At 50.0% G+C, this 25,382-nt stretch overlaps 1 protein-coding gene across 1 annotated transcript; it reads left to right on the forward strand.

Moving 5' to 3' along the window:
• The first annotated feature begins 1,388 nt into the window (after positions 1–1,388).
• On the forward strand, positions 1,389–20,721 carry GTF2A2 (general transcription factor IIA subunit 2). The gene is made up of 4 exons (XM_075342714.1): positions 1,389–1,668; positions 2,958–3,062; positions 7,401–7,527; positions 20,435–20,721. Exons 1-4 carry the CDS (start codon positions 1,597–1,599, stop codon positions 20,458–20,460), a joined length of 330 nt encoding a protein of 109 aa, XP_075198829.1. The 5' UTR covers positions 1,389–1,596; the 3' UTR covers positions 20,461–20,721.
• Positions 20,722–25,382: the final 4,661 nt, after the last annotated feature.

Consider the following 25,382-nt stretch of genomic DNA (forward strand, 5'->3'; position numbering starts at 1 on the left):
TGGCTTGTCACAGGATGCGACAGTTGTAGCCGATGTCCTGGATACGTCTGTGTGTGGTGGCTCTTGAAGCACTGACAGCTGCAGTCCACTCCTGGTAAATCTCCCCCAAATTTTTGAATGGCCTTTCCTTAACAATCCTATCAGGGCTGCGATTATCCCGGTTGCTTATGCGCCTTTTTCTACCACACTTTTTCCTTCCACTCAACCTTCCATTAATATGCTTGGATACAGCACTCTGGGAACAGGCAGCTTCTTTAGCAATGACCTTTTGTGGCTTACCCTCCTTGTGGAGTGCGTCAATGACTGCCTTCTGGACATCTGTCAAGTCAGCAGTCTTCCCCATGATTGTGTAGCCTACTGAACCAGACTAAGGGATCATTTTAGATGATTAGGAAGCCTTTGCAGGTGTTTTGTTGCAATTATTCTAATTATCTGAGATAATGACTTTTGGGTTTTCATTGGCTGTAAGCCATAATCATCAACATTAACAGAAATAAACACATGAAATTGATCCTTCTCTGTTTAATGACTCAATATAATATAAGGTGGCGCTGTGCTAGAGTTTGTCTCCTTTACTTGAGAGACAATTTGAATATTTCTTAGAGGGGTTGTGGCAGCTATAAGTCCCCTTACCTGGCAGCCAGACTGGCTTGCAAAGTCTCCTTAAGGAGAATAGTGTTCCCCCGTGGTCCCCACATAGCTTTCTCATGAGCCAGATCAGACACCCCCATACTTTGCACTGACGAGGGGCAAGCACCCCGAAACACCGTGTCTGCAAATTGGGATTCTGATCTGGCTTATATATCCTGAGTCATATTGCAAAGGATTGTTGAAAATCCACTTGTGACTTTTAGGATCGCTACTTCCAAGGAGGTGGCGCTGTGCTAGAGTTTGTCTCCTTTACTGGAGAGACAATTTCAATATAATATATGCATTTCTCTTTTTGAATTGAATTTCTGAAATAAATGAACTTTTTGATGCTATTCAAAATTATTAAGATGCCCTGTATATATTGACCCCAGAGGTGGACCACCCCTTTAAGGATTTGAGACACTATAAACTTTAAAAAAGCAGCTTTAGACCAACTCAAGTATTATGAGAGGAAATGAGGCGGCATTACTGGAGAATAGCAGCAAAGCGCCGATCACCATGACGACTGGTAGAAATATACTACGCTATGCCCCTGGGGCGGCACAAACAGGAAACATACAGCGGCTCCCCGGCAATGCCTTTATAACTTTCGTACGTGACGTCATTAAACCTCAAGTATACGTTAGAGTACGCTACACACGTGACCAATAGTGGCCGCTGATTCGCTGCTCAGTGAGGACGTCAGGAAGTTACCCACGACGGTAGCCAATCGCGCATGCGCCAGAAATGGGACCTGCTTCGCACAGTTAATGCGAGAGAGCCTGACACATGCGCACTGCTGCATGCTGAGTGTCCCAGACCTTCCGGTGTTGTGTTTTGCAGGAAGTGCCGGGATTCTTAGCCGTTACCTGTTGCCAGGATCATTTGTTCGTAGGGGACCGCGAGCAGCCCCCGGACCGCTGGCAGCGGAGAGCGGCTGGTGAACGGCGGTCTGAGCACTACGTCATGGCCTATCAGCTGTATAGGAATACCACTCTGGGCAACAGTCTGCAGGAGAGCCTGGACGAGCTCATCCAGGTGAGTCCGCCCCTCCCCCACTCCCCTATACAGGAATGCTGTGTATCCCGTGTAATGTCCGGCCCCGTCTGGATTGTGCCCTATTAATGCTGCTGTCAGGGTCACACTCCGGGTTATGGCAGAGCTGGTGCTAGCAGCGGGGGTCGCCTTCTCGTCCCTTTATATATGATGACTCTGTTATAACTAATGGCGGATTGTGGCCCAGTGGACTGTATACTAGCTGGTCAGTGTCAGCTATGGTCCTGTTCACATAGGACAACCAAAGTGGAAAGGAGGATGATCATTAGCACCGTCCCTCTGCTCCTCCACAGCAGCAGGGTCACAGGCGCTTGCCCCTCAGCGGGCTGGTGTTCACAGGGGGCGATAGCTGGGAGCGCACCGTGTCATGGACACTTGGTTCCTAGTTATTAGTCGGATCGGATGTCAGGATATGCAAAAGAACACTGTCTTGAAAGCGCTAAGGAGGCCACGGTGATATATTAGTTCTGTAGATTAAATGTTTACAGCCACAACGCGTTTCGATATCATAATATCTTCATCAGGTGGATATCCACCTGATGAAGATATTGAAACGCGTTGTGGCTGTAAACATTTAATCTACAGAACTAATATATCACCGTGGCCTCCTTAGCGCTTTCAAGACCGTGTTCTTTTGCATTCCCTGGATTCCTTCCCCGTTGTGGGACTCACGGCATGAGCAGCTTGGCTGGAGGCCAGATTTCAATCCGCTCCAGAGACGTCCACCTTCCCCAGTGACCTGTCACATGACCGGCTTCTTAGGATTCCGTTCCCCTGGACGGTCACTACGGGCCGACTCCCTGGCAGCGCATTAAACCCTCGTTCTACACCGTGGTGGTGCAGGGCTGCAAAACCATATCAGGTGAGCACATTCTAACACTATCCTTAACATTATCCCGTGGATCCTTCACATGCGCTCCTCTTTTCAAATTCTTCACGAGATGTCAGGATGCACCTCCTATTCTACTCTATGGAGAGAGGAGCAGAGAATCTGTATCCCAGGGCTGGATTCCCAGCTACACAGCTTGCTACTAATGTAGAACTTCCTCCATGCTTCCCTCTGTGCTACAAGAGGTTCAAAGCCAGAATCTCTGTGTTTAGCGCATGAAAGAGCCCATGGCCGCTGTTTGTCACTATGAAACCTACTTTACCAGACAGCATTTGTATTATACAGACTCATAGTCAGGAATCCTGGAGCCCCAAACTGGGCCAAGCCATGCCGGACGAGGTCGCCCATATATGTATCTGATTTATCTCTTCTTATATTCCAGTCTCAACAAATCAACCCACAGCTCGCTCTACAAGTCCTGCTACAGTTTGACAAGGCAATCAACTCCGCGCTGGCTCACCGGGTCAGAAATCGAGTCAACTTCCGGGTAAGACCCTCGGAGGGATTTGGATTTGTTAAACCAACCTTAATTTGCAATAATCCAGCTCCAACGAGCGTGGATGGTTCACTCCTGAGCCTATGAAGTAATTCTGCCCATCTAGTGGTCAAGTATAATGAGGGACTATGAAAAAAACATTTAGGTATTTCTTTGCGGTCATGGAATGAGTTCTCCTGCGTGCATTCAGGCTCTAGTACCTCTTCATTCCTCGTCCCCCTCTCCACTAAGCAGTGCATGCAATTGTATTGGACGGAGATGAGGTGCAGCACTCGGCACACATTATATTGTAGAATAAGGCCTGATTAACCACCGTCACGTGACGGAGTACTGGAGCCTTCCTCTGTTTTACACTTATTTACTGTAAAAAAAAAATGCATTTTTTTTTTATTGTGCTTTTGCTCATGTAATGCTCTCCCCTGTACTTCTCGTGTCGTCCAGTCTGCGGCTTGTATTTCCTCCTTTCCGCCTCATTGTACAGATCGTCATGGCTGATGTTGTGTACAAAGACTTCCGGAAAGGTTCATATTTACAATAAACATGCATAGATCAACACCATAGGGTTACTCCACACATGCACGTGTTATGTCGGGAGCTTCATTGCCATTCTGGGAAAGTGGTCACAGTATTTTTTTTAAACTAATGGAAAAATTTCTTAAACTACTTCTGGACGGCCCATAGATTTTATATATCCGGGTACTCCACGCTTTACACTGCATTGATAATCTAAAATACAGGGTGGACAGTATGTGTAAGGCTACTTTCACACTTGCGTTGAACGGCATCCGTTGCATTGCGTTGTGTGACGAATGCAAGGGATGCGTTGCATATAGTGGCACATCGGATCATACAAAATAACGCAGTCCGTTATAGTTTTTATTTCTTGACTTTACACATCTGGGCATGCGCAGTTGTGTAAAGTCGGTTGCGTTAACGGAATCAATCAAATGATGGATTCTAACGGAATCCGCCATCATAGGCGTCCATTATAAAAACAGACGCCGACGGAATCCTGCAGGTTGTGGTTTTTTGACAGTCCGCCAAGCGCAGAAAAATGCTAAATGCAGCGTTCCATCTGCCAGGCAGTTGCAACGCTGCGTCGGCTGAAGTATGCAATGCAAGGCCATCCGTAGCTAATAGAAGTCTATGAGGAATAAAACTGTTTCCTGCATTGGTTACCGTAATTCCTCAATGAGACGGATAGCAACGGATGTCGTTCAACGCAAGTGTGAAAGTAGCCTAATAGGGTTATCAAACATGGTGTAAAGTGAAACTGACTCTGATGCCCTTAGCAACTAATCAGATTCCACTTTTCATTCTTCACAGACTCTTTGAAAAATGAGAGGTGGAACCTGATTGGTTGCTAAGGGCAACTGGGTTTCACTTTACATCATGTTTAATAACCCTATTACACATACTGTCCACCTACTTTTGGACCACTCTGTATAAAGGTACCGTCACACTAAGCAACGCTCCAGCGATCCCACCAGCGATCTGACCTGGCGGGGATTGCTGGAGCGTCGCTACATGGTCGCTGGTGAGCTGTCAAACAGGCAGATCTCACCAGTGACCAGCCACCAGTGACGCGTGGAAGCGATGCTGCACTTGGTAACTAAGGTAAATATCGGGTAACCAAGCGCTTGGTTACCCGATATTTACCTTGGTTACCAGCGCACACCGCTTAACGCTGGCTCCTTGCACTCCTAGCCAGAGTACACATCGGGTAAGTATAAGCAAACCGCTTTGCTTATACTTACCCGATGTGTACTCTGGCTACGAGTGCAGGGAGCAGGCACTGACAGCCTGAGAGCGGCGGACGCTAGTAACCAGGGTAAATATCGGGTAACCAAGCAAAGCGCTTCGCTTGGTTACCCGATATTTACCTTGGTTACAGCTTACCGCAGGCTGTCAGAAGCCGGCTCCCTGCTCACTGCACATTCAGTTGTTGCTCTGTCGCTGTCACACACAGCGATGTGTGTTTCACAGTGGGAGAGCAACAACTAAAAAATGGTCCAGGACATTCAGCAACAACCGGCGACCTCACAGAAGGGGCCAGGTCGTTGCTGTATGTCACACACAGCAACATTGCTAGCAACATCGCTGTTGCGTCACAACAACCGTGACTCAGCAGCGATGTTGCTAGCGATGTCACTTGGTGAGACATTGCCTTTAGTGTAGTGTAAGCTGATTGCAGGAGATTTTATGGTAATAAACAGTCTATATACACAGTGCTGAACCACTGGTTTATTTAGATTAGGGAGATAGTGCTTACCCCACCTAAGGGGTGCTTCACACACAGCGAGATCGCTACTGAGATCGCTGCTGAGTCACGTTGTTTGTGACCTCATTAGCGATCTCGCTGTGTGTGACACTGAGCAGTGATCTGGCCCCTGCTGTGAGATCGCTGCTCGTTACACACAGCCCTGGTTCGTTTTTTTATTGTTGCTCTCCCGCTGATAAGCACACATCGCTGTGCGTGACAGCGAGAGAGCAACAATCCTGAATGTGCAGGGAGCAGGAGCCGGCGTCTGACAGCCTGCGGTAAGCTGTAACTAAGGTAAACATCGGGTAACCAAGGTGGTTACCCGATATTTACCTTCGTTACCAGCCTCCGCAGCTCTCACGCTGCTAGTGCCAGCTCCTGCTCCCTGCACACACAAAGCTAAGCGGTGTGCGCTGGTAACTAATGTAAACATCGGGTAACCATACCCGATGTTTACCTTTGTTACCAGTGTCCGCAGCTTCCAGACACCGGCTCCGTGCAAGCGCAGCGTCGCTTGCACGTCGCTGCTGGCTGGGGGATGGTCACTGGTCGCTGGTGAGATCTGCCTGTTTGACAGCTCACCAGCGACCATGTAGCGATGCAGCAGCGATCCTGACCAGGTCAGATCGCTGGTCGGATCGCTGCTGCATCGCTAAAGTGTGAAGGTACCCTAACTCTGCAGGCATGTGATCACTGAGTATAGTGAGGGAACAGGAGCTGTTGGATCCTAGGGGAACTATTTAGCTTTTCTTTGCAGTCGAGAAGCTAAATTTCCTGAGTAACTAGGGCAAATATACCAGTACCAGTTACAGGGAAATCAGCAATTAAAAAAAAAATGTATTACTATGTTAAAATTCCCCCAAATGTCTTTTAAGACCTGATGGGGGGCACATTGTGCAAAAATAAAGAATAATCAGAAAACATAACCTAAATGTTAATAAAAAAAAATGCATCAGAAATGAGTGATTTGATTTTTGGGACTCCAGTCCAGAATCGAGGTGGAGATGTGAAGCCTGTAAATCTCGCACCTTCTGGCATCCCTGGTGCAGTGTTTGATTTGTCTGGGCTGGCACGTCATTATCTGTGCCACGTAATGTATAGAGACGTCACACCTGACTTGGCTAATCAAAAGCCGCACTGGGGATGCCGGAAGGTACGAGATTCACAGGCCTCCTGTCTAGCTGCAAGGTGCCACTGGCTTGTATGCAGAACTATTTGTACAAGACACTTGGCACTCCAATATGTAGCGCAAAAGAGATTTTTATTATGCGGCAGTCCCAAAATATTGTGATGTTGTGACCCTGAACACCTGGGTCTCATCAGACACAGACTGCTGCAGAGAAGAATAAATACTGATTGGCGCTGTGAAATAACGTGCATTCGTGGGTTTGAGTGCTCGCACCGCGCCAATCAGTATTAATTCTCCTCTGCAGCAGTCTGTGTCTGATGAAGACCCAGGATTAAGATCAAAACATCACAATTTTCTGGACCTCATAATAAAAATCTCTTTTGCTCTAGATATTGGAGTGCCAAGTGTCTTCTAGAAATTGTTACAGAATGGCGTGGAAACTTCATGAGCAGCCAACTGTATTCAACAGTGTCATATAGCTTCCGCTGATTGTGCTCAGTTCTGGAGTCCTGTAGATCATGGCTCCTCTTGCCCGCCAGAGTAAATCTCTGTTTCTAATCCTGATCCCATTGAAACATTAATGGCCATGCCTGTAATGGACGGACGGGACCCCCAGACTCGTGCACTGGCTCACAGTCCCCAGAAACAAAAAAGCAGCATTTTACAGTACCAACAAAAGGAGTGACATTTCTGAAGTCTCGTGCACACGCTGCTTATTATTTTCCTTGCAGATGTGAAGCCGTTTCCAGTCGCAGCTTGTCAATTATTTCACCGGTTTTCCAAGTATTTTTTCACTCAATCAAATGTTACAAATACATGAAACACTCTATTATACGCTGCTTTTGTTTTTCTGCCAAATCTCCAGTATTTGCCACATGTTTATCTCCTGAACGAGTGCCCTACAGCTGGTATCTAATCTGCCATATTTGTGTTTCAGGGATCGTTAAATACCTACAGATTCTGTGATAACGTGTGGACTTTCGTTCTAAATGATGTGGAGTTCAGAGAAGTGACGGATCTGGTGAAGGTGGACAAAGTAAAAATTGTAGCCTGTGATGGAAAAAGTAAGATCCTGCCATTAACCTGCGCTGTGACCGCTCGGCACTGACTCTCCCCTGAATATCACATTTATCTTACTGAGAGATGCTATATAATCTTATTCTTCCTTGTGGTTAAGGCTATGTGCGCACTCGGAAATGGAATTTTCTTGAGAAAATTCCGCATGCTCTCAAAGATTACCGCACACGCGGTAAAAAAACGCGGCAAACCGCACCCGAAAACCGCATGCGGTTTGCCGCGGTTTCACCGCGGTATTGTTCGCGGTATTGCCGCGGTTTTGCCGCGTGCGGGTTGGGATGTGCTTTATTGCATTCAATGCAATAAAGCACATTGAAAAAAAAAAAAATAAGTACCGTATTTTTCGCTTTATAAGACGCACCGGAATATAAGACGCACCCCAAACTTAGACATAAAAAAAGGTAAAAAAAAGAAAAATGGGGTCCGTCTTATACTCCGGTGTTCTCTTACCGGAGGGGGGCAGCAGTGGTGGTGAAGCGGGGTCACAGGAGGCACAGGTTGTGCTGGCAGGCGCGGCAGGTCAGTGGCAGCGGGGTCCGTGGTTGCAGGTGCTGTGGCGTCCGTGGTTGCAGGCGCGGTGGCGTCCGCGGTGGCAGGATCCGTGGGGTCCGTGGTGGCGGCAGCAGCCGTGGCGTGTGAGCCGTGCAGCAGGCCGGTGCAGTGAGTGTCAGCGGTCCCGGTTCAGTGGTGGCGGCGGCGACTGCTCAGTGGTGGGAGTGGCGGCGACGGCTCAGTGGTGGGAGCGGCGGTAACTGCTCAGTGGTGGCAGCGGCAGGGACTGCTCAGTGGTGGCGTGTGTCCGCGGTCCCGGTTCAGTGGTGGCGGCGGCGGCTCAGTGGTGGCAGCGGCAGGTACTGCTCAGTGGTGGCGTGTGTCCGCGGTCCCGGTTCAGTGGTGGCAGCGGCGGCGGCTCAGTGGTGGCAGCGGCGGCAACTGCTCAGTGGTGGCAGCGGCAGGGACTGCTCAGTGGTGGCGTGTGTCCGCGGTCCCGGTTCAGTGGTGGCAGCGGCGGCGGCTCAGTGGTGGGAGCGGCGGCGACGGCTCAGTGGTGGAGTGTGTCCGCGATCCCGATTCAAGTAATGGCGCCCGGAGCGACGCATGTGCAGATGGAGCTCTCATCCAAGGGCTCCATCTGTGCACGCGCTGACTCCCGGAGCAGCGCGTGCGCAGATGGAGCTCTCATCCAAGAGCTCCACCGGCGCCATCATTTGAAAGTGGGACCGCGGACAACTGGTAAGCTGCACAGCCGCCCGCCCCGCATGCACAGAGTGGCAGCCAGCAGGCTGCCCGCCCACTCTGCGTACAAGCCGCCGGGTACCTGTGCTTGCGTGCGGTGGCAGCCGGGTACCCATGGCTGTGTGCGGGCGGCAGATGAGTGACTGTGTGAGGGCGGCAGCCGGGTACCTGCACGGGCACCCGACTGCCGCTCGCACACAGCACCCGGCTGCCGCCCGCACACAGCCATGGGTACCCGTCTGCCACCGCATGCAAGCACAGGTACCTGGCTGCCGACCCCACACAGCACCCGCTGCCGCCCGCACACAGCCACGGGTACCCGGCTGCCGCTGCATGCAAGTACAGGTACCCGGTCGCTTGCATGCAGCCACAGGCACCCGCCCGATCGCCTCAGACAGGACCCCCCCCCCCCCCCCCGCTACAAAATTTGGGGAGGAAAAGTGCGTCTTATAAAGCGAAAAATACGGTAATTTAATTCTGAGATAGTAGATAGATAGAAGAATAGATAGAGGGATAGATAGACAGACAGAGGGATAGATAGAGGACAGATCGCTACATTTCCCATGGTCGACAGTGAGTTCACATTACCGTCGTGGGAAATGACCGGTAATTACCTCTGCTGTCTATGTGTCTGTGTTCTATGTCTGTGATGTGTGTGTGATCTGTGTGTGTTTACTCTCTGCACGGCTTCCTCTTCCTGTAATGACATCACTTCCCTGCAAAACCGCAAGCAAGCGATGTACATTACCGGAGGTAAACTGCGAAATACCGCAGGGAATAACGCAGGAAAACGCAGTAAACCGCACAGAATTTGCTGCCTGCGTTATTCCCTGCGGGATTTCACGATTACATTGGAGTCAATGTAGTGAAATCCCGCAGCGATGTGCGGAAAAGAATTGACATGCAATTGTTTTTGCTGCGGGAATCCCGCAGCAAAACATACAGCTGTCAAATTCCGCCCAGTGCGCACAGCATTTTTTTTTGCTCATAGGTTTTGCTGGTGATTCACTGCAGAGATGTTATGAACATTTTCTGCAGCGAAACATGCAGCAAATCCGCAAAAAATCCGCGGCAAAATCCGGTAAGTGCGCACATAGCCTTAAGCAGTTTTCCAGGATTAGGAAAACATTGCTGCTTTCTTTCAGAAACTGCATACCACGTTGACCATCGGTTATGAGCTATAGCCGCTCAGCTTCAGTCACTACAATGGGGTTACAGTACTGGACACCACCTGTGATCAGGGGTGGCACTGTTTCTGAGCGAAAGCAGCAATGTTTTTCTAATCCTTGTGAATTTTTCTAATTGATGTCTATTTGTATGGTAATAGAATTAGTTCTCCATATTCTGACTTTCTGCTGAACTTGTCATGTTAGCAGCTATGGATCCAGCAGATATTGTTCCAAGTTAGCAAGTTATTACTTACCACAGGATAGGTGATCACATGTTGATTGCTGATGTTTCCATAACTGGGACCCCCACTGATCCCAGAAATGGGGCTCCATTCATTATTGTGACATTGCTAAAGATAGTCATTTGCTTTTCTTGTACCTCCATCCTTCTAACCCATTGGTTCCCAAACTCCAGTCCTCATGGCCTCCAATAGGTCATGTTTTCAGGGTTTCATTAACATTGAAAGGGTGATTTAATCATTATCAAGGCATCTCCTGTGCAATACTAAGGAAATCTTGAAAACATGACCTGTTGGGGGCCATGAGGACCGGAGTTTGGGAACCACTGGTCTAACCAGTGACTAGAGATGCACACTTCAGAGCCTCGTTCTAAGGACCGATGGGGGCCTAGTGGTGTAGATGGGCGATAGCCGTAAAGATGCATCCGGGTCATTTTTTACTTTCTGGTTTGATAGTAAGGTGAACTTTTCCCACACCATTTCACGCTACACCCAAAAACTTAAGAGCTTGTCCACAACTTTAATATTGATGGGGTATCCTTAAGGGTACTTTACACGCTGCGAGCTCGCTAGCGAGATCGCAAGCGATCGTACTCGTCGCCGTCGGTTGTGCGACACGGGCAAATCGTTGCTTGTGGCGCACAACCTCGCTTAAACCCGTCACACGGACTTACCTGCCCTGCGACGTCGCTCTGGCCGGCGAGCCGCCTCCTTTCTAAGGGGGTGGTTTGTGCAACGTCACACGGCAGGCGTCCAATAGAAGCGGAGGGGCGGAGATGAGTGTGACGTAACATCCCACCCACCTCCTTCCTTCCGCATTGCCGGTGGAGGCAGGTAAGGAGATGTTCGTCGCTCCTGCGGTGTCACACATAGCGATGTGTGCTGCCGCAGGAGCGACGAACAACATCGCTAATAAGCAGAGAATGATTTTTGGTTTCAGGACGACTTCTCCGCGGCAAACGATTTTGACTGCTTTTGCGATTGTTTAAGGTCGCTCGTACTTGTCACACACTGCGATTTCGTTAATGACGCCGGATGTGCGTCACAAACACAGTGACCCCGACGATAATTCACTAACGATATCGCAGTGTGTAAAGCCCCCTTTAGGATAGGTCATCAATGTCTGATCCACCGGGGAATGACAACATGCATCCCCACCGATCAGCTGTACTCAGTGGCAGCAGGCGGATGGAAATGCTCAGTTCTGGAGCTGCCCGTCCAATAATAGTGGCCACTACCGGGTACTGCACATCCGCCTCCCATTCAAATTAATAGGGGTGGATGTGCACTGCCCGGCTGCAGCCGCTATCAGAAGACGCTGAAAAAAAACTGAAATTTTCCAGTTCAATTGAGAAGTGTGTGCAGGAGATTTCCGAGCTCACAGACTTTGTTAGTACTGTAACAAGGAGCTTTTAATTTGCATAAAAAAACGCTGCAAAAACGCAATATATGAATGGGGCCTTAGGCTACATTCCCACAATGTGTTTTTGATATTACAGATTTTCTGCTGCATTTTTGCACATACTAACAAAATTAGGACACTTGTTTTTTTTTAAATGTTTTTGGGCCTGCAGTTTGGTATGGCATGTTTTAAGTAAAACTTTCTTTTTGATACCTCTTGGTATTTGACTTAACAAAAACCTGCTGACAGATTCTTTTTAATGTAATCTGAGGACCGCATCATGTAGAGGTTAAAACAATGAATTTTAGAATGTTAGAATGTGGCTTATTAGACTGTGTGCTGTTTACTTACAGTAAAGGTTTTATCACCAAGTGATTATCAATACCTTAACTATAGGGCTCTGAGCAGTTGTCCGGCCATGCTTCCTTCTCCAATAAGTAGATCATTGTCGATAGACAGTGTATACAGAGAGCTGTGGTGTGATCTGGGTTAGATTTCTGCACTCTCCTAGGTACAACATCTAAAAACTCAGATTATGTCACAACCACTGCAGCCAGTAAACGAAGTGATACATCGCTGGAATCAGGGTCTCTTTTCCTACATTATGCTGCTCTCAGATGAGATGACAAAAACCTTCTCAGATTCCCATTACCAAAACTTTGGTACAGTCATGTGCAGATTACATGCATTCTCTACCTTCATTTTCTTTGTCGCTCCTAATTGGGAGACCCAGACAATTGGGTGTATAGCTACTGCCTCCGGAGGCCACACAAAGCACTACACTTAAAAGTGTAAGGCCCCTCCCCTTCTGCCTATACACCCCCCGTGGGATCACGGGCTCCTCAGTTTTCATGCTTTGTGCGAAGGAGGTCAGACATCCACGCATAGCTCCACTGTTTAGTCAGCAGCAGCTGCTGACTATGTCGGATGGAAGAAAAGAGGGCCCATATAGGGCCCCCAGCATGCTCCCTTCTCACCCCACTTTTGTCGGCGGTGTTTGTTAAGGTTGAGGTACCCATTGCGGGTACGGAGGCTGGAGCCCACATGCTGCATCCTTCCCCATCCCCCTTAGGGCTCTGGGTGAAGTGGGATTTTACCGGTCTCCAGGCACTGAGACCGTGCTCCATCCACAGCCCCTGAAAGGAATCTGCTGGATATGGAGCTGAGTATCGTCAGGGACAGGACCCTGCTTCATCAAGGTACTCTGTGTCCCCATACAGACGCAGACACACTGCAGCATTGCTGGGTGTGTTAGTGCGCCGGGGACAACAGCGCGCACGCTTGTGCCACTGTTCACTACAGCTCTGCTGAGTGAGTATATGTATTGGGAACTGCCGCGCCGGCCGCTGCTGTCAGTTTGCTGCGGCGCGGCTGGGACTTGTGGTGCGCCGGGGACTTCCGCGCTGGCCGTGCATGTATGACGGCCGCGCTTATTACTCGAGTCCCCGGCTTTTGCGGCCTAGTTTCGTTTCGTTCCCGCCCCCAGGCCTGCCAGTCAGGGGAAGGGCGGGACGCTGTACAGAATGTCAGCGCAGAGGGCTGGAGTCTATTTTACATACTCCAGCCCTCACACTGGGCACAGTGGGACGCCAGTTTCCCGCACTTTGTCTGAGGCACGCCCACGGTCCGCCCCTCTTCGCAGAACGCCGGCAGCCATTCCTGTGTGCAGTCTGAGCTGGAGAGGGGAGACAAGTTCTGGGAGACCCAGACACGGGATTCTGGCGACCACACACCCGCGTTTGAGCGGGCGGTAAGCGGCACCTCTGGTGCTGAACCCACTAGTGCCGAAGTGTACATTTGTATTTTTATGCTTGCATACTATACATTGCACTGTACGGTCGCTGGTGATTCTTGGCTATATACCCTCCTAGATTGCTCAGAGGAGACAACAGCATGTCATCCGCAAAAAGCAAGGGTGCCAAGGCACAGGCTTTCTATGCTGCTTGCACCGCATGTGAGGCTTCTCTACCGGCAGGTTCCACTGACCCCCACTGTGTGCAGTGCTCGGCCCCTGTGGCAACTGCTCGGCCGGGGCCTCTGCTAGAGGTGACCCAGGAAGAATAACCTGTGAATACTGTCCAGGTGACGGGGACAGAGTTTGCAGTTTTCGCTGATAGATTGTCTGTGACTATGACTAGAATTCTAGAAACGTTGCAGTCTAGACCAGTAACTCAGACCATGGGCACTGTTCAATCATTGCTCCCTGGTCCCCCTCAGTTGGAACAGCTCCGGGCTCCGGGGGTGTCCCATGCATCCCAGGGTGACGGCTCGGACACGGACGACAGTCCCAGACAGCCTAAGCGAGCTCGCTATGAGCGGCCCTCGACTTCATCACACTGGTCAGGGTCCCAGCAGGAAGGCTCTCTGTGTGATGAGGCAGAGGTAGCTGATCAGGATTCTGATCCTGAGACCGCTCTCAACTTGGATACACCTGATGGGGACGCCATAGTGAATGATCTGATAGCGTCCATCAATAGAATGTTGGATATTTCTCCCCCAGCTCCTCCGGTGGAGGAATCAGCTTCACAGCAGGAGAAATTCCATTTCAGATATCCCAAGCGTAAATTGAGTTCTTTTCTGGACCACTCTGACTTTAGAGAGGCAGTCCAGAAACACCACGCTTATCCAGACAAGCGTTTCTCCAAACGGCTTAAGGACACACGTTATCCCTTTCCTCCTGACGTGGTCAAAGGCTGGACCCAGTGTCCCAAGGTGGATCCCCCAATCTCCAGGCTTGCGGCTAGATCCATAGTTGCAGTGGAGGATGGGGCTGCACTTAAAGATGCCACTGACAGACAGATGGAGCTCTGGTTGAAATCCATCTATGAAGCTATCGGCGCGTCGTTTGCTCCAGCATTCGCTGCCGTATGGGCACTCCAAGCTATTTCAGCTGGTCTTACACAGGTTGACACGGTCACACGTACATCTGTGCCGCAGGTGGCATCCTTAACCTCTCAAATGTCTGCATTTGCGTCTTACGCGATTAATGCTGTTCTGGACTCTACGAGCCGTACGGCAGTGGCGTCCGCCAACTCCGTGGTTTTACGCAGAGCCTTGTGGTTAAGGGAATGGAAGGCAGATTCTGCTTCCAAAAAGTGCTTAACCAGTTTGCCATTCTCTGGTGACCGACTATTTGGTGAGCGGTTGGATGAGATCATTAAACAGTCCAAGGGTAAGGATTCATCCTTACCTCAGCCCAGACAAACCAAACCCCAGCAGAGGAGGGGACAGTCGGGGTTTCGGTCCTTTCGAGGCTCGGGCAGGTCCCAATTCTCCTCGTCCAAAAGGACTCAAAAGGATCAGAGGAACTCAGATTCTTGGCGGGCTCAGTCACGCCCTAAAAAGACAGCCGGAAGACCCGCTACCAAGGCGGCTTCCTCATGACTTTCGGCCTCCTCTCTCCGCATCCTCGGTCGGTGGCAGGCTCTCCCGCTTTGGCGACATTTGGCTGCCACAGGTCCAAGACCGTTGGGTGAGAGACATTCTGTCTCACGGGTACAGGATAGAGTTCAGTTCTCGTCCTCCAACTCGATTCTTCAGAACGTCTCCGCCTCCCGACCGAGCCGATGCTCTTCTGCAGGCGGTGTGCACTCTAAAGGCAGAAGGTGTGGTGATCCCTGTTCCTCTTCAGGAGCAAGGTCACGGTTTTTACTCCAATTTGTTTGTGGTGCCAAAAAAGGACGGATCCTTCCGTCCCGTTCTGGACCTAAAACTTCTCAACAAGTACGTAAAAACCAGACGGTTCCGGATGGAATCCCTCCGCTCCGTCATCGCCTCAATGTCTCAAGGAGATTTCCTAGCATCAATAGACATCAAGGATGCTTATCTCCACGTGCCGATTGCTCCAGAGCAACAGCGTTTTCTACGGTTCGTTATAGGAGACGAACACCTTCAGTTCGTAGCTCTGCCTTTCGGTCTGGCGACAGCCCCACGGGCCTTCACCAAGGTCATGGCAGCAGTAGTAGCAGTCCTGCACTCTCAGGGACACTCTGTGATCCCTTACTTAGACGATCTGCTTGTCAAGGCTCCCTCTCAAGAGGCATGCCAACACAGCCTGAACGTTGCACTGGAGACTCTCCAGAGTTTCGGGTGGATCATCAACTTTTCCAAGTCAAATCTGACCCCGACCCAATCGCTAACATATCTTGGCATGGAGTTTCATACTCTCTCAGCGATAGTGAAGCTTCCGCTGGACAAACAGCGTTCACTACAGACAGGGGTGCGATCCCTCCTTCAAGACCAGTCACACCCCTTGAGACGCCTCATGCACTTCCTAGGGAAGATGGTAGCAGCAATGGAGGCAGTCCCTTTCGCGCAGTTTCATCTGCGTCCACTACAGTGGGACATTCTACGCCAATGGGACGGAAAGTCGACGTCCCTCGACAGGAACGTCTCCCTTTCTCAGGCGGCCAAGGAATCTCTTCAGTGGTGGCTTCTTCCCACCTCATTGTCAAAGGGAAAGTCCTTCCTACCCCCATCCTGGGCGGTGGTCACGACGGACGCGAGTCTGTCAGGGTGGGGAGCGGTTTTTCTCCACCACAGGGCTCAGGGTACGTGGACTCAGCAAGAGTCCACCCTTCAGATCAATGTTCTGGAAATCAGAGCAGTGTATCTTGCCCTACAAGCCTTCCAGCAGTGGCTGGAAGGGAAGCAGATCCGAATTCAGTCGGACAACTCCACAGCGGTGGCATACATCAACCACCAAGGAGGAACACGCAGTCGGCAAGCCTTCCAGGAAGTCCGGCGGATTCTGACGTGGGTGGAAGACACGGCATCCACCATATCCGCAGTTCACATCCCAGGCGTGGACAACTGGGAAGCAGATTTTCTCAGTCGCCAGGGTATGGACGCAGGGGAATGGTCTCTTCACCCGGACGTGTTTCAGGAGATCTGTCGCCGCTGGGGGATGCCGGACGTCGACCTAATGGCGTCCCGACACAACAACAAGGTCCCAGTTTTCATGGCGCGGTCTCACGATCACCGAGCTCTGGCGGCAGACGCCTTAGTTCAAAATTGGTCGCAGTTCCGGCTCCCTTATGTGTTCCCACCTCTGGCACTGTTGCCCAGAGTGCTGCGCAAGATCAGGTCCGACTGCCGCCGCGCCATCCTCGTCGCTCCAGACTGGCCGAGGAGGTCGTGGTACCCGGATCTGTGGCATCTCACGGTAGGCCAACCGTGGGCGCTACCAGACCGACCAGACTTGCTGTCTCAAGGGCCGTTTTTCCATCGGAATTCTGCTGCCCTGAACCTGACTGTGTGGCCATTGAGTCCTGGATCCTAGCGTATTCAGGATTATCTCAAGAGGTCATTGCCACCATGAGACAAGCTAGAAAACCAACCTCCGCCAAGATCTACCACAGGACGTGGAAGATATTCTTATCTTGGTGTTCTGCTCAGGGAGTTTCTCCCTGGCCATTTGCATTGCCTACTTTTCTTTCCTTTCTACAATCCGGTTTGGAAAAAGGTTTGTCGCTCGGCTCCCTTAAAGGACAAGTCTCAGCGCTATCTGTATTTTTTCAGAAGCGACTAGCACGGCTTCCTCAGGTACGCACGTTCCTGCAAGGGGTTTGTCATATCGTCCCTCCTTACAAGCGGCCGTTAGAGCCCTGGGATCTGAACAGGGTTCTAGTTGCTCTCCAGAAGCCGCCTTTCGAGCCTATGAGGGATGTTTCCCTTTCTCGACTTTCACAGAAAGTGACTTTTCTAGTAGCGGTCACCTCTCTTCGGAGAGTGTCCGAGCTAGCAGCGCTCTCATGCAAATCTCCCTTCCTGGTGATTCACCAGGACAAGGTGGTTCTGCGCCCGATTCCGGAGTTTCTCCCTAAGGTGGTATCCCCCTTTCATCTCAATCAGGATATCTCCTTACCTTCTTTGTGTCCTCATCCAGTTCATCAATGTGAGAAGGATTTGCATTTGTTGGATCTGGTGAGAGCACTCAGAATCTACATTTCCCGCACGGCGCCCCTGCGCCGCTCGGATGCACTCTTTGTCCTTGTCGCTGGTCAGCGTAAAGGGTTGCAAGCTTCCAAATCCACCTTGGCTCGGTGGATCAAGGAACCAATTCTTGAAGCCTACCGTTCTGCTGGGCTTCCGGTTCCCTCAGGGCTGAAGGCCCATTCTACCAGAGCCGTGGGTGCGTCCTGGGCATTACGGCACCAGGCTACGGCTCAGCAGGTGTGCCAGGCGGCTACCTGGTCGAGTCTGCACACTTTCACCAAGCATTATCAGGTGCATAACTACGCTTCGGCGGACGCCAGCCTAGGTAGACAAGTCCTTCAGGCGGCGGTTGCCCACCTGTAGGAAAGGACTATTTTACGGTCCTGTCACGAGGTGTTATTTTACCCACCCAGGGACTGCTTTTGGACGTCCCAATTGTCTGGGTCTCCCAATTAGGAGCGACAAAGAAGAAGGGAATTTTGTTTACTTACCGTAAATTCCTTTTCTTCTAGCTCCAATTGGGAGACCCAGCACCCGCCCTGTTTTCTTAGGGATTTTTGTTTTTTCGGGTACACATGTTGTTCATGTTGAATGGTTCAGTTCTCCGATGTTTCTTCGGATTGAATTTGTTTTTAAACCAGTTATTGGCTTTCCTCCTTCTTGCTTTTGCACTAAAACTGAGGAGCCCGTGATCCCACGGGGGGTGTATAGGCAGAAGGGGAGGGGCCTTACACTTTTAAGTGTAGTGCTTTGTGTGGCCTCCGGAGGCAGTAGCTATACACCCAATTGTCTGGGTCTCCCAATTGGAGCTAGAAGAAAAGGAATTTACGGTAAGTAAACAAAATTCCCTTCTTTTCCGCATTTAATGCAGTTCTATGGAGAAAATCTGTACGTGAGGCCTAATTCATACATCAGTATTTTTGATCCGTATTTCTATGCCAAAATCAAGAGTGTCTCCAAAACACAAGTATTAATCTTTCAATTATAGTCTTTTTCTCTAAGTTCCACTCCTGGCTTTGGCATACAAACACTGCTGGAAAATACTGATGTGTGAATGAGGCCTAAAACTCAGTATACCTCCAAGAGAAATGTAGATGTGGTGGGTTTCAAACCATAACCGCAGGTTACATAGCATAAGGGGAAAAAAAAGCACAGTGTGCGCAGATTTCTATAAATCCCATCCACTTTGCTGGAGCTGTTAAATGCTGCGATCTTTATGTAGCATCAAAACCTCATTGTGGGAACTTAACTTTACTGTAATGGCTGGGCAACAAAAGAAGGCTCATAAATCCGGAATAGAGCACTGGTAAAAGATCCGAGGGCCCTATGTACTATTCACAAGATATCTTACTGTTGGAACAAAACACCATTACAATTCCTTGAGTGTTTCTCTGACAGATTGAGCTGCAGTGTAAAGCATGGGGCAGGAATAAATCAGTAACCAGAGTTACTAATTAACCCCTTCACAACCTTTGACGGATCTATCCGTCATGGATCGTGTGCCGTTAAGCCCTGCCGCGGGCAGGGTGCGGCGATCGGCGCACATATCAACTGTTTTCAACAGCTGACATGTGTGCCTGCATGTTACGAGTGGAATCGCATTCCACCCGTAACATTAACCCCTTACATCTCGCTGCCAAAGTCTGGCAGCGAGATGTATATATGCGCGGTGAAGATTTTCACCTACCGCCGCCCCCACCGGAAGTCACGTGAGTGATCACGTGACTTTTGGTGGTTGCCATGGTAGCACAGGGTCATGTGATGACGCCTGCAGTTATGACGTTTCACTTTCGTGAAACTCCGCCGGGAGGCCAGTGAAGCAGGAAGTGACCGTATCTGCTGTTTACAGCTGTATAGCTGTGATCAGCAGATAGATCAGAGCGATTGGATTGCTGATCGCTATAGCTCCCTAACAGGACTAGTAAAATAAAAAAAAAGTAAAAAAAAGTTTTAAAAAATTAAAAAAAACCAAACCTAAAAGTTCAAATCACCCCCCTTTCACCCCATTGAAAATTGAAGGGTTAAAAAAAATAAATAAATACACATATTTGGTATCGCCGCGTTCAGAAATGCCCGATCTATCAAAATATAAAATCAATTAATTTGATCAGTAAACTGCGTAGTGGCAACAAAAATTCCAAACGCCAAAATTACGTTTTTTGGTCGCCGCAAGTTTTACGCAAAATGCAATAACAGGCGATCAAAACGTAGCATCTGCGCAAAAATGGTACCATTAGAAACGTCAGCTCGAGATGCAACAAATAAGCAGTCACTGAACCATAGATCCTGAAAAATGAGAACACTACGGGTTTTGGAAAATGGCGCAAAACGTGCGCCAATTTTTTTGGACAAGCTTGTGAATTTTTTTAACCCCTTAAATACAAGTAAACCTATTCATGTTTGGTGTCTACAAACTCGCACTGACCTCAGGCATCACAAAGATCAGTTTTACCATATAGTGAACACTGTGAATAAAATATCCCAAAAACTATTGTACGATCACACTTTTTTTTTTTTGCAATTTTTCCGCACTTGGAATTTTTTTGCCATTTTCCAGTACACTATATGGTAAAACTTATGATTTAATTTAAAAGTACAACTCGTCCCGCAAAAAACAAGCCCTCATATGGCAAGATTGACGGAAAAATAAAAAAATTACGGTTCTTGGAAGAAGGGGAGCAAAAAACAAAAACAGAAAGTGCCCGGGGGCTGAAGGGGTTAAACAGGACAATAGATTACCTACGCCCTCAATGATAATAGTTATGACCTAATGGATCGAGGTTAAAACATGTTGATGGTGAATATCATTGATTCCAACACTTGGTTTATGTTTCATGTCTGTGCATATCATCCGTATTAATGAAGCTGATCTCTCCGGCCGAGTAACCATTGCAATGTTTCTCCCCTGTAGATACCGGCTCAAACACCGCAGAGTGAGCGGCGCAGGACGACTCTCCGGTTTCTGTGGATTTGTGGCCTTCCTAAGAAGCCATTGACAAGACTGTTTATTTATGACAATGATCACGCCCAGGAGCTGTCACATTCATACAGGAGTGCAGAGATGTTGGTAGTCTCACCTTCTAGTACTCAGAAGTTGCTATACAAACATTTTTTTAATACAAATGTGAAGTTGCCTTTTTGTTTTCATTTTTGGAAGTATGTCTAATAAACTTTTATTTAATAAATGTGTATGAAAAAGGGGCATATATTAATGTGTTTACACAGCTGGAGAAGCCTAGAACTGGCTTTAGTAGGTAAAGGAGCACAAAGTGTAGCATATAAACGAAATTCCAGTATTTTCCAATGTAGGAGCAATGATGGAATCGTGTGGCACTGGCAGGACTGTTACTGTACTGGCACTGCCCATCCTGAGCAGCAGGACTGCAATCCACAGCCAGCACGGATCCTGCAGCATCAAGAGTTTGTCTAGACCAAGAGGTAGTAAACTGGTCATCCCATATCAAATATTTATTAGCTTATGGTTTCAGGGGTATAAAAAAAAAAGCATCTAAGCTCTTACGAGTCCTGTGTCCAGCACTGCCTCTTCGCTTCTGTTCCATGCTTTGTTGACATCACATCAACAGTGCTGCAACCAATCACTGAGCTTAAAGGGGTGGTTCACCCATATTTTTTATTATCTAGTTCGATATTATATTGAGAAACAATGTTTCTCTCAAATACCTTATGTTGGCAATAGTGCCTGTGAGAGAAGCTATTGCAGACCGCTGTTCCCTGCTCCGGTGGCGTCACGTCAAGTTCCGCACACATCACATCCGTGCAGCCGGCTGCAGTCTTCCTGACTCACTGAGTTGTGGGTGGCGTTTCACCGCTCGTCACAGCCCATCTGCTCCCTCCTCCCTCGCAGCAGAACGCTGCAAGCAGGAGACGCGCTGTGCAGCTGGCCACACGGATGTGACGTGTGCGGAACTTGACGTGACGTCACCGGAGCGGGGAACAGCGGTCTGCAATAGCGCCTCTCACAGGCACTATTGCCAACACAAGGTATTTGAGAGAAACATAGTTTCTCAATATAATATCGAACTAGACAATATATGGATGAACCACCCCTTTAACAGCTCTGTTTGTGTGACTTCACTGCTGCAGGCAATCAATAGACAGAGAGTCGGCTTAGGACCCAGTGAGGATGAATACAAGTTTATGTTGCTGAGCATATAGGATAATTGAAAATGGTACAACTCCTTTATATTATCAAATTTGTATCTGCACTATGAACATAAAAAAAAAAAAAAAAAATCGTCAGGTTTTTTTTCTTCATCGTTCCTTATGGGAGACCCAGACCATGGGTGTATAGCTTCTGCCTCCGGAGGACACACAAAGTACTACACTAAAAAGTGTAGCTCCTCCCTCCGAGCATATACACCCCCTGGATGACCACATCTAGCCAGTTCAATGCTTTGTGTTCAGGAGGTCACACACACATGCATTCTCATCTGATTTTTGATTTCAAAGAGTTGGAAGAAAAGCGGGTCCAAGCTGGACTCCCGGCATGTCCCTTCTCACCCCACTGTGTCGGCGGTGCTGTTAAGGTTGATTTTACAAGGCTGGAGCCTTACATGCCGCGCTCCTTCACCATCCCTCGGGCTCTGGCTTGAAGTGGGAGCCATCACGGTTCTCTCTGCTTTGCAGGAGACCGGTCTCCATCCGCAGCCCTTTCAGGACCCTGCCGGACGGAGCGCTCACCCCTCAGGGACCTGGCCCTGCGTCTCATAAGCTAAGTATTGAGACGTTATTGAAGGGTCCCTTGTGCATTTATTGTGGGGAGAGTGTGTTATTTCACTGTGCTGTAATTTCCGGCCGGTTCTCTGGTTTTCTCCTGAGAACCGCGCCGAGGGTGCCTGCTCGTCGGCCGCATGAGAAAATTTAGGCCCCGGCTTCGGCTGCGGCCTAGTTTCGTTTTCACTGCCCCTGCATGTCAGTCATGCAGAGGGACAGTGCGGCGCCGCCCACCGGCCGTTCAGCTCAGGGGAGGACACTCCTCTCTGAGGAGATGTTTCCCTCCCCTGTATTTCTCCTTGGCCCTCCGGTTCCCGCTCTTGGACTAAACCCCGCCCCCCCTCCTCACTCCGGCGCCATTTTATCAGCATTTACACACTGATCGGCGCTGGCTGCTGCAGCTCTACATCTGTCTGGGGGTCCAAGCTGTGGAATCCGGAGGGCACACAAAACGGTCTGGTAAGCCACAACCTCTGGTTGTGGATTTTCTTGTACACTCTCTGGGAGTCATTCTGAAGGAGTGTGTTCTTTACTGCAGAGCCCCCACCTCAGCAGCATGTCTCTCACTAGGAGCAAGGCTGCAAGGCATTACTCTATATGCACTGCATGTAAGCTCATACTGCCTGAACCGAGCACATATCCACATTGTGATGCCTGCTCTAACATGGTGGTGCCTCAGCCTGGAGTCTCCCCAGGGGTCCCTCCGGCTGCTCCAGCCCCGGTGGCTGAACCCCCGGCTTGGGTAGCATCGTTTTCTAAAGCTATCTCCCAGTCCTTTGCCGACTCCATGGGACAGCTGTCCCGGACTCTGCTGACCATGCATCAGCCCCCTTCTCAGGGCGCCTCTGCTGCTCCGACTCGCTCTGCAGAGCTCACAGAGGATTTTTCATCTGTTCCCGGACCCCGTCCTCCTAAACGGAGACGCAGGGACTCTTCTCCTTCCTCGTCCCACGGCTCTGATTCACGAGCTGAATTGCAGGGCGAGGAGGATGCCTTTACTGTGGGCTCGGACGCTACCTCTATGTACCCCATTGATCTAACTGAAGGTGATGCGGATGTTAGTGACTTGATTGCGTCCATTAATTCCGTACTGGACCTCAATCCACCAGTGTCAGAGGAACAAGCCTCTCTGGTATAAAAACACCAGTTTACCTCACCTAAGAGAGCAAGGAGTATGTTTTTTTTTAACCACTCCAGTTTTCAGGCCACTGTGACCAAGCCCAGGGCCTGTCCTGACAAACGCTTCCCAAAGCGTAGTTCTGATGACCGTTTTCCCTTTCCACCAGAGGTGGTCAAGGAGTGGGCTCATTCACCAAAGGTAGATCCTCCGGTGTCTAGAATCTCAGCCTGGACAGTTGTATCTGTGGCCGATGGCACCTCACTTAAGGATCCCACTGACCGCCAGGTTGACCTTCTGGCCAAATCTGTATATGAGGCGGCAGGGGCCTCATTCTCCCCGTCTTTTGCAGCAGTGTGGGCTCTTAAGACCGTCTCTGCTTCTCTGGCGGAGATACATTCCCTCACCAGGGACTCTATGCCCGAAATGGTTGCCTTAACTTCCCAGGCTTCGGCTTTTTCATCCTATGCCATGTCTGCCATTCTGGAGGCTTCTCACTGCACGGCGGTGGCTTCCGCTAATTCCCTCGCGATCCGCAGGATCTTGTGGCTTCGAGAGTGGAAAGCAGACGCTTCTTCCAAGAAGTACCTTGCTGGGCTCCCCTTTGCTGGGTCCCGGCTGTTCGGTGAACAACTGGATGAAATTATTAAGGAAGCTACTGGCGGGAAGAGTACTTCCTTGCCACAAACTAAAACCAGGAAACCTGTCCAGGGCAGGAACCAGTCGAGGTTTCGTTCCTTTCGTTCCTCTAACTGGTCATCCTCTAAGCCCTCAGCATCGTCCACTAACTCAGCCAAGGATCGAAAACCCAGCTGGCGCACGAAGCCGCGTCCTCAGAAGAGCGGAGGAGCCGCTGCCACTAAGGCAGCCTCCTCTTGACTATCTGGCTGCGCCAGCAACGTCCTTGGTCGGTGGCAGGCTCTCCCACTTTGGCGACGTGTGGTTTCAACACGTCTCCGATCAGTGGGTGCGGGATATCATCTCCCACGGCTACAGGATAGAATTTTCTTCCAGCCCGCCAAACAGATTTTTTCTGTCCACTCCCCCCTGCTCCAAAGCCGCCGCCTTCTCTCAGGCCGTGGCATCCTTGCAGGCCAACGGAGTAATTGTACCGGTTCCCGCCCGGGAACGGTTCAGAGGTTTCTACTCAAACCTCTTCCTAGTCCCCAAGAAGGACGGTTCCTTCCGGCCCATCCTGGATCTCAAGCTTCTCAACAAGCATGTTCAGGTGCGGCATTTTCGCATGGAATCTCTGCGATCGGTCATTGCCTCAATGACCCAAGGAGATTTTCTAGCATCCGTCGACATCAGAGATGCCTATCTGCATGTGCCAATTGCAGTTTCACACCAGCTTTGGCTACGTTTTGCAATCGGAGAGGAACATTTCCAATTCGTGGCTCTCCCCTTCGGGTTAGCCACGGCCCCTCGTGTATTCACCAAGGTCATGGCAGCAGTGGTTGCGGTTCTGCACCTCCAGGGGTTGGCAGTGATTCCTTACCTGGACGACCTTCTAGTCAAGGCTTCATCCAGTGCAGACTGTCAGCGGAGTGTCTCGCTCACTCTCGCCACGCTTGTTCAATTCGGGTGGCTTGTCAATCTGCCCAAGTCCACTCTGACTCCGACCCAGAAACTTACGTACCTAGGGATGCAATTCGAGACTCTGCCGGCACTTGTGAAGCTGCCCTTAGTCAAACAGCAGTCCCTTCATCTGGCGGTGCGCTCTCTGTTGAAGCCCCGCCGTCATTCCATCAGGCACCTCATGCAGGTGCTGGGTCAGATGGTGGCGTCAATGGAAGCGGTTCCCTTTGCCCAGTTCCATCTGCGTCCTCTGCAGCTGGACATTCTCCGCTGTTGGGACAAGCGGACTTCTTCCTTGCACAGGCTAGTGGCTCTGTCGCCACAGACCAGGAGCTCTCTTCAGTGGTGGCTTCGGCCCCTCTCTCTGTCCCAGGGACGCTCCTTTCTGGCCCCGTCCTGGGTGATTCTCACCACGGATGCCAGTCTATCC

The sequence above is a fragment of the Anomaloglossus baeobatrachus genome, chromosome 4 (assembly GCF_048569485.1).
Source record: "Anomaloglossus baeobatrachus isolate aAnoBae1 chromosome 4, aAnoBae1.hap1, whole genome shotgun sequence".
Taxonomy (NCBI): domain Eukaryota; kingdom Metazoa; phylum Chordata; class Amphibia; order Anura; family Aromobatidae; genus Anomaloglossus; species Anomaloglossus baeobatrachus.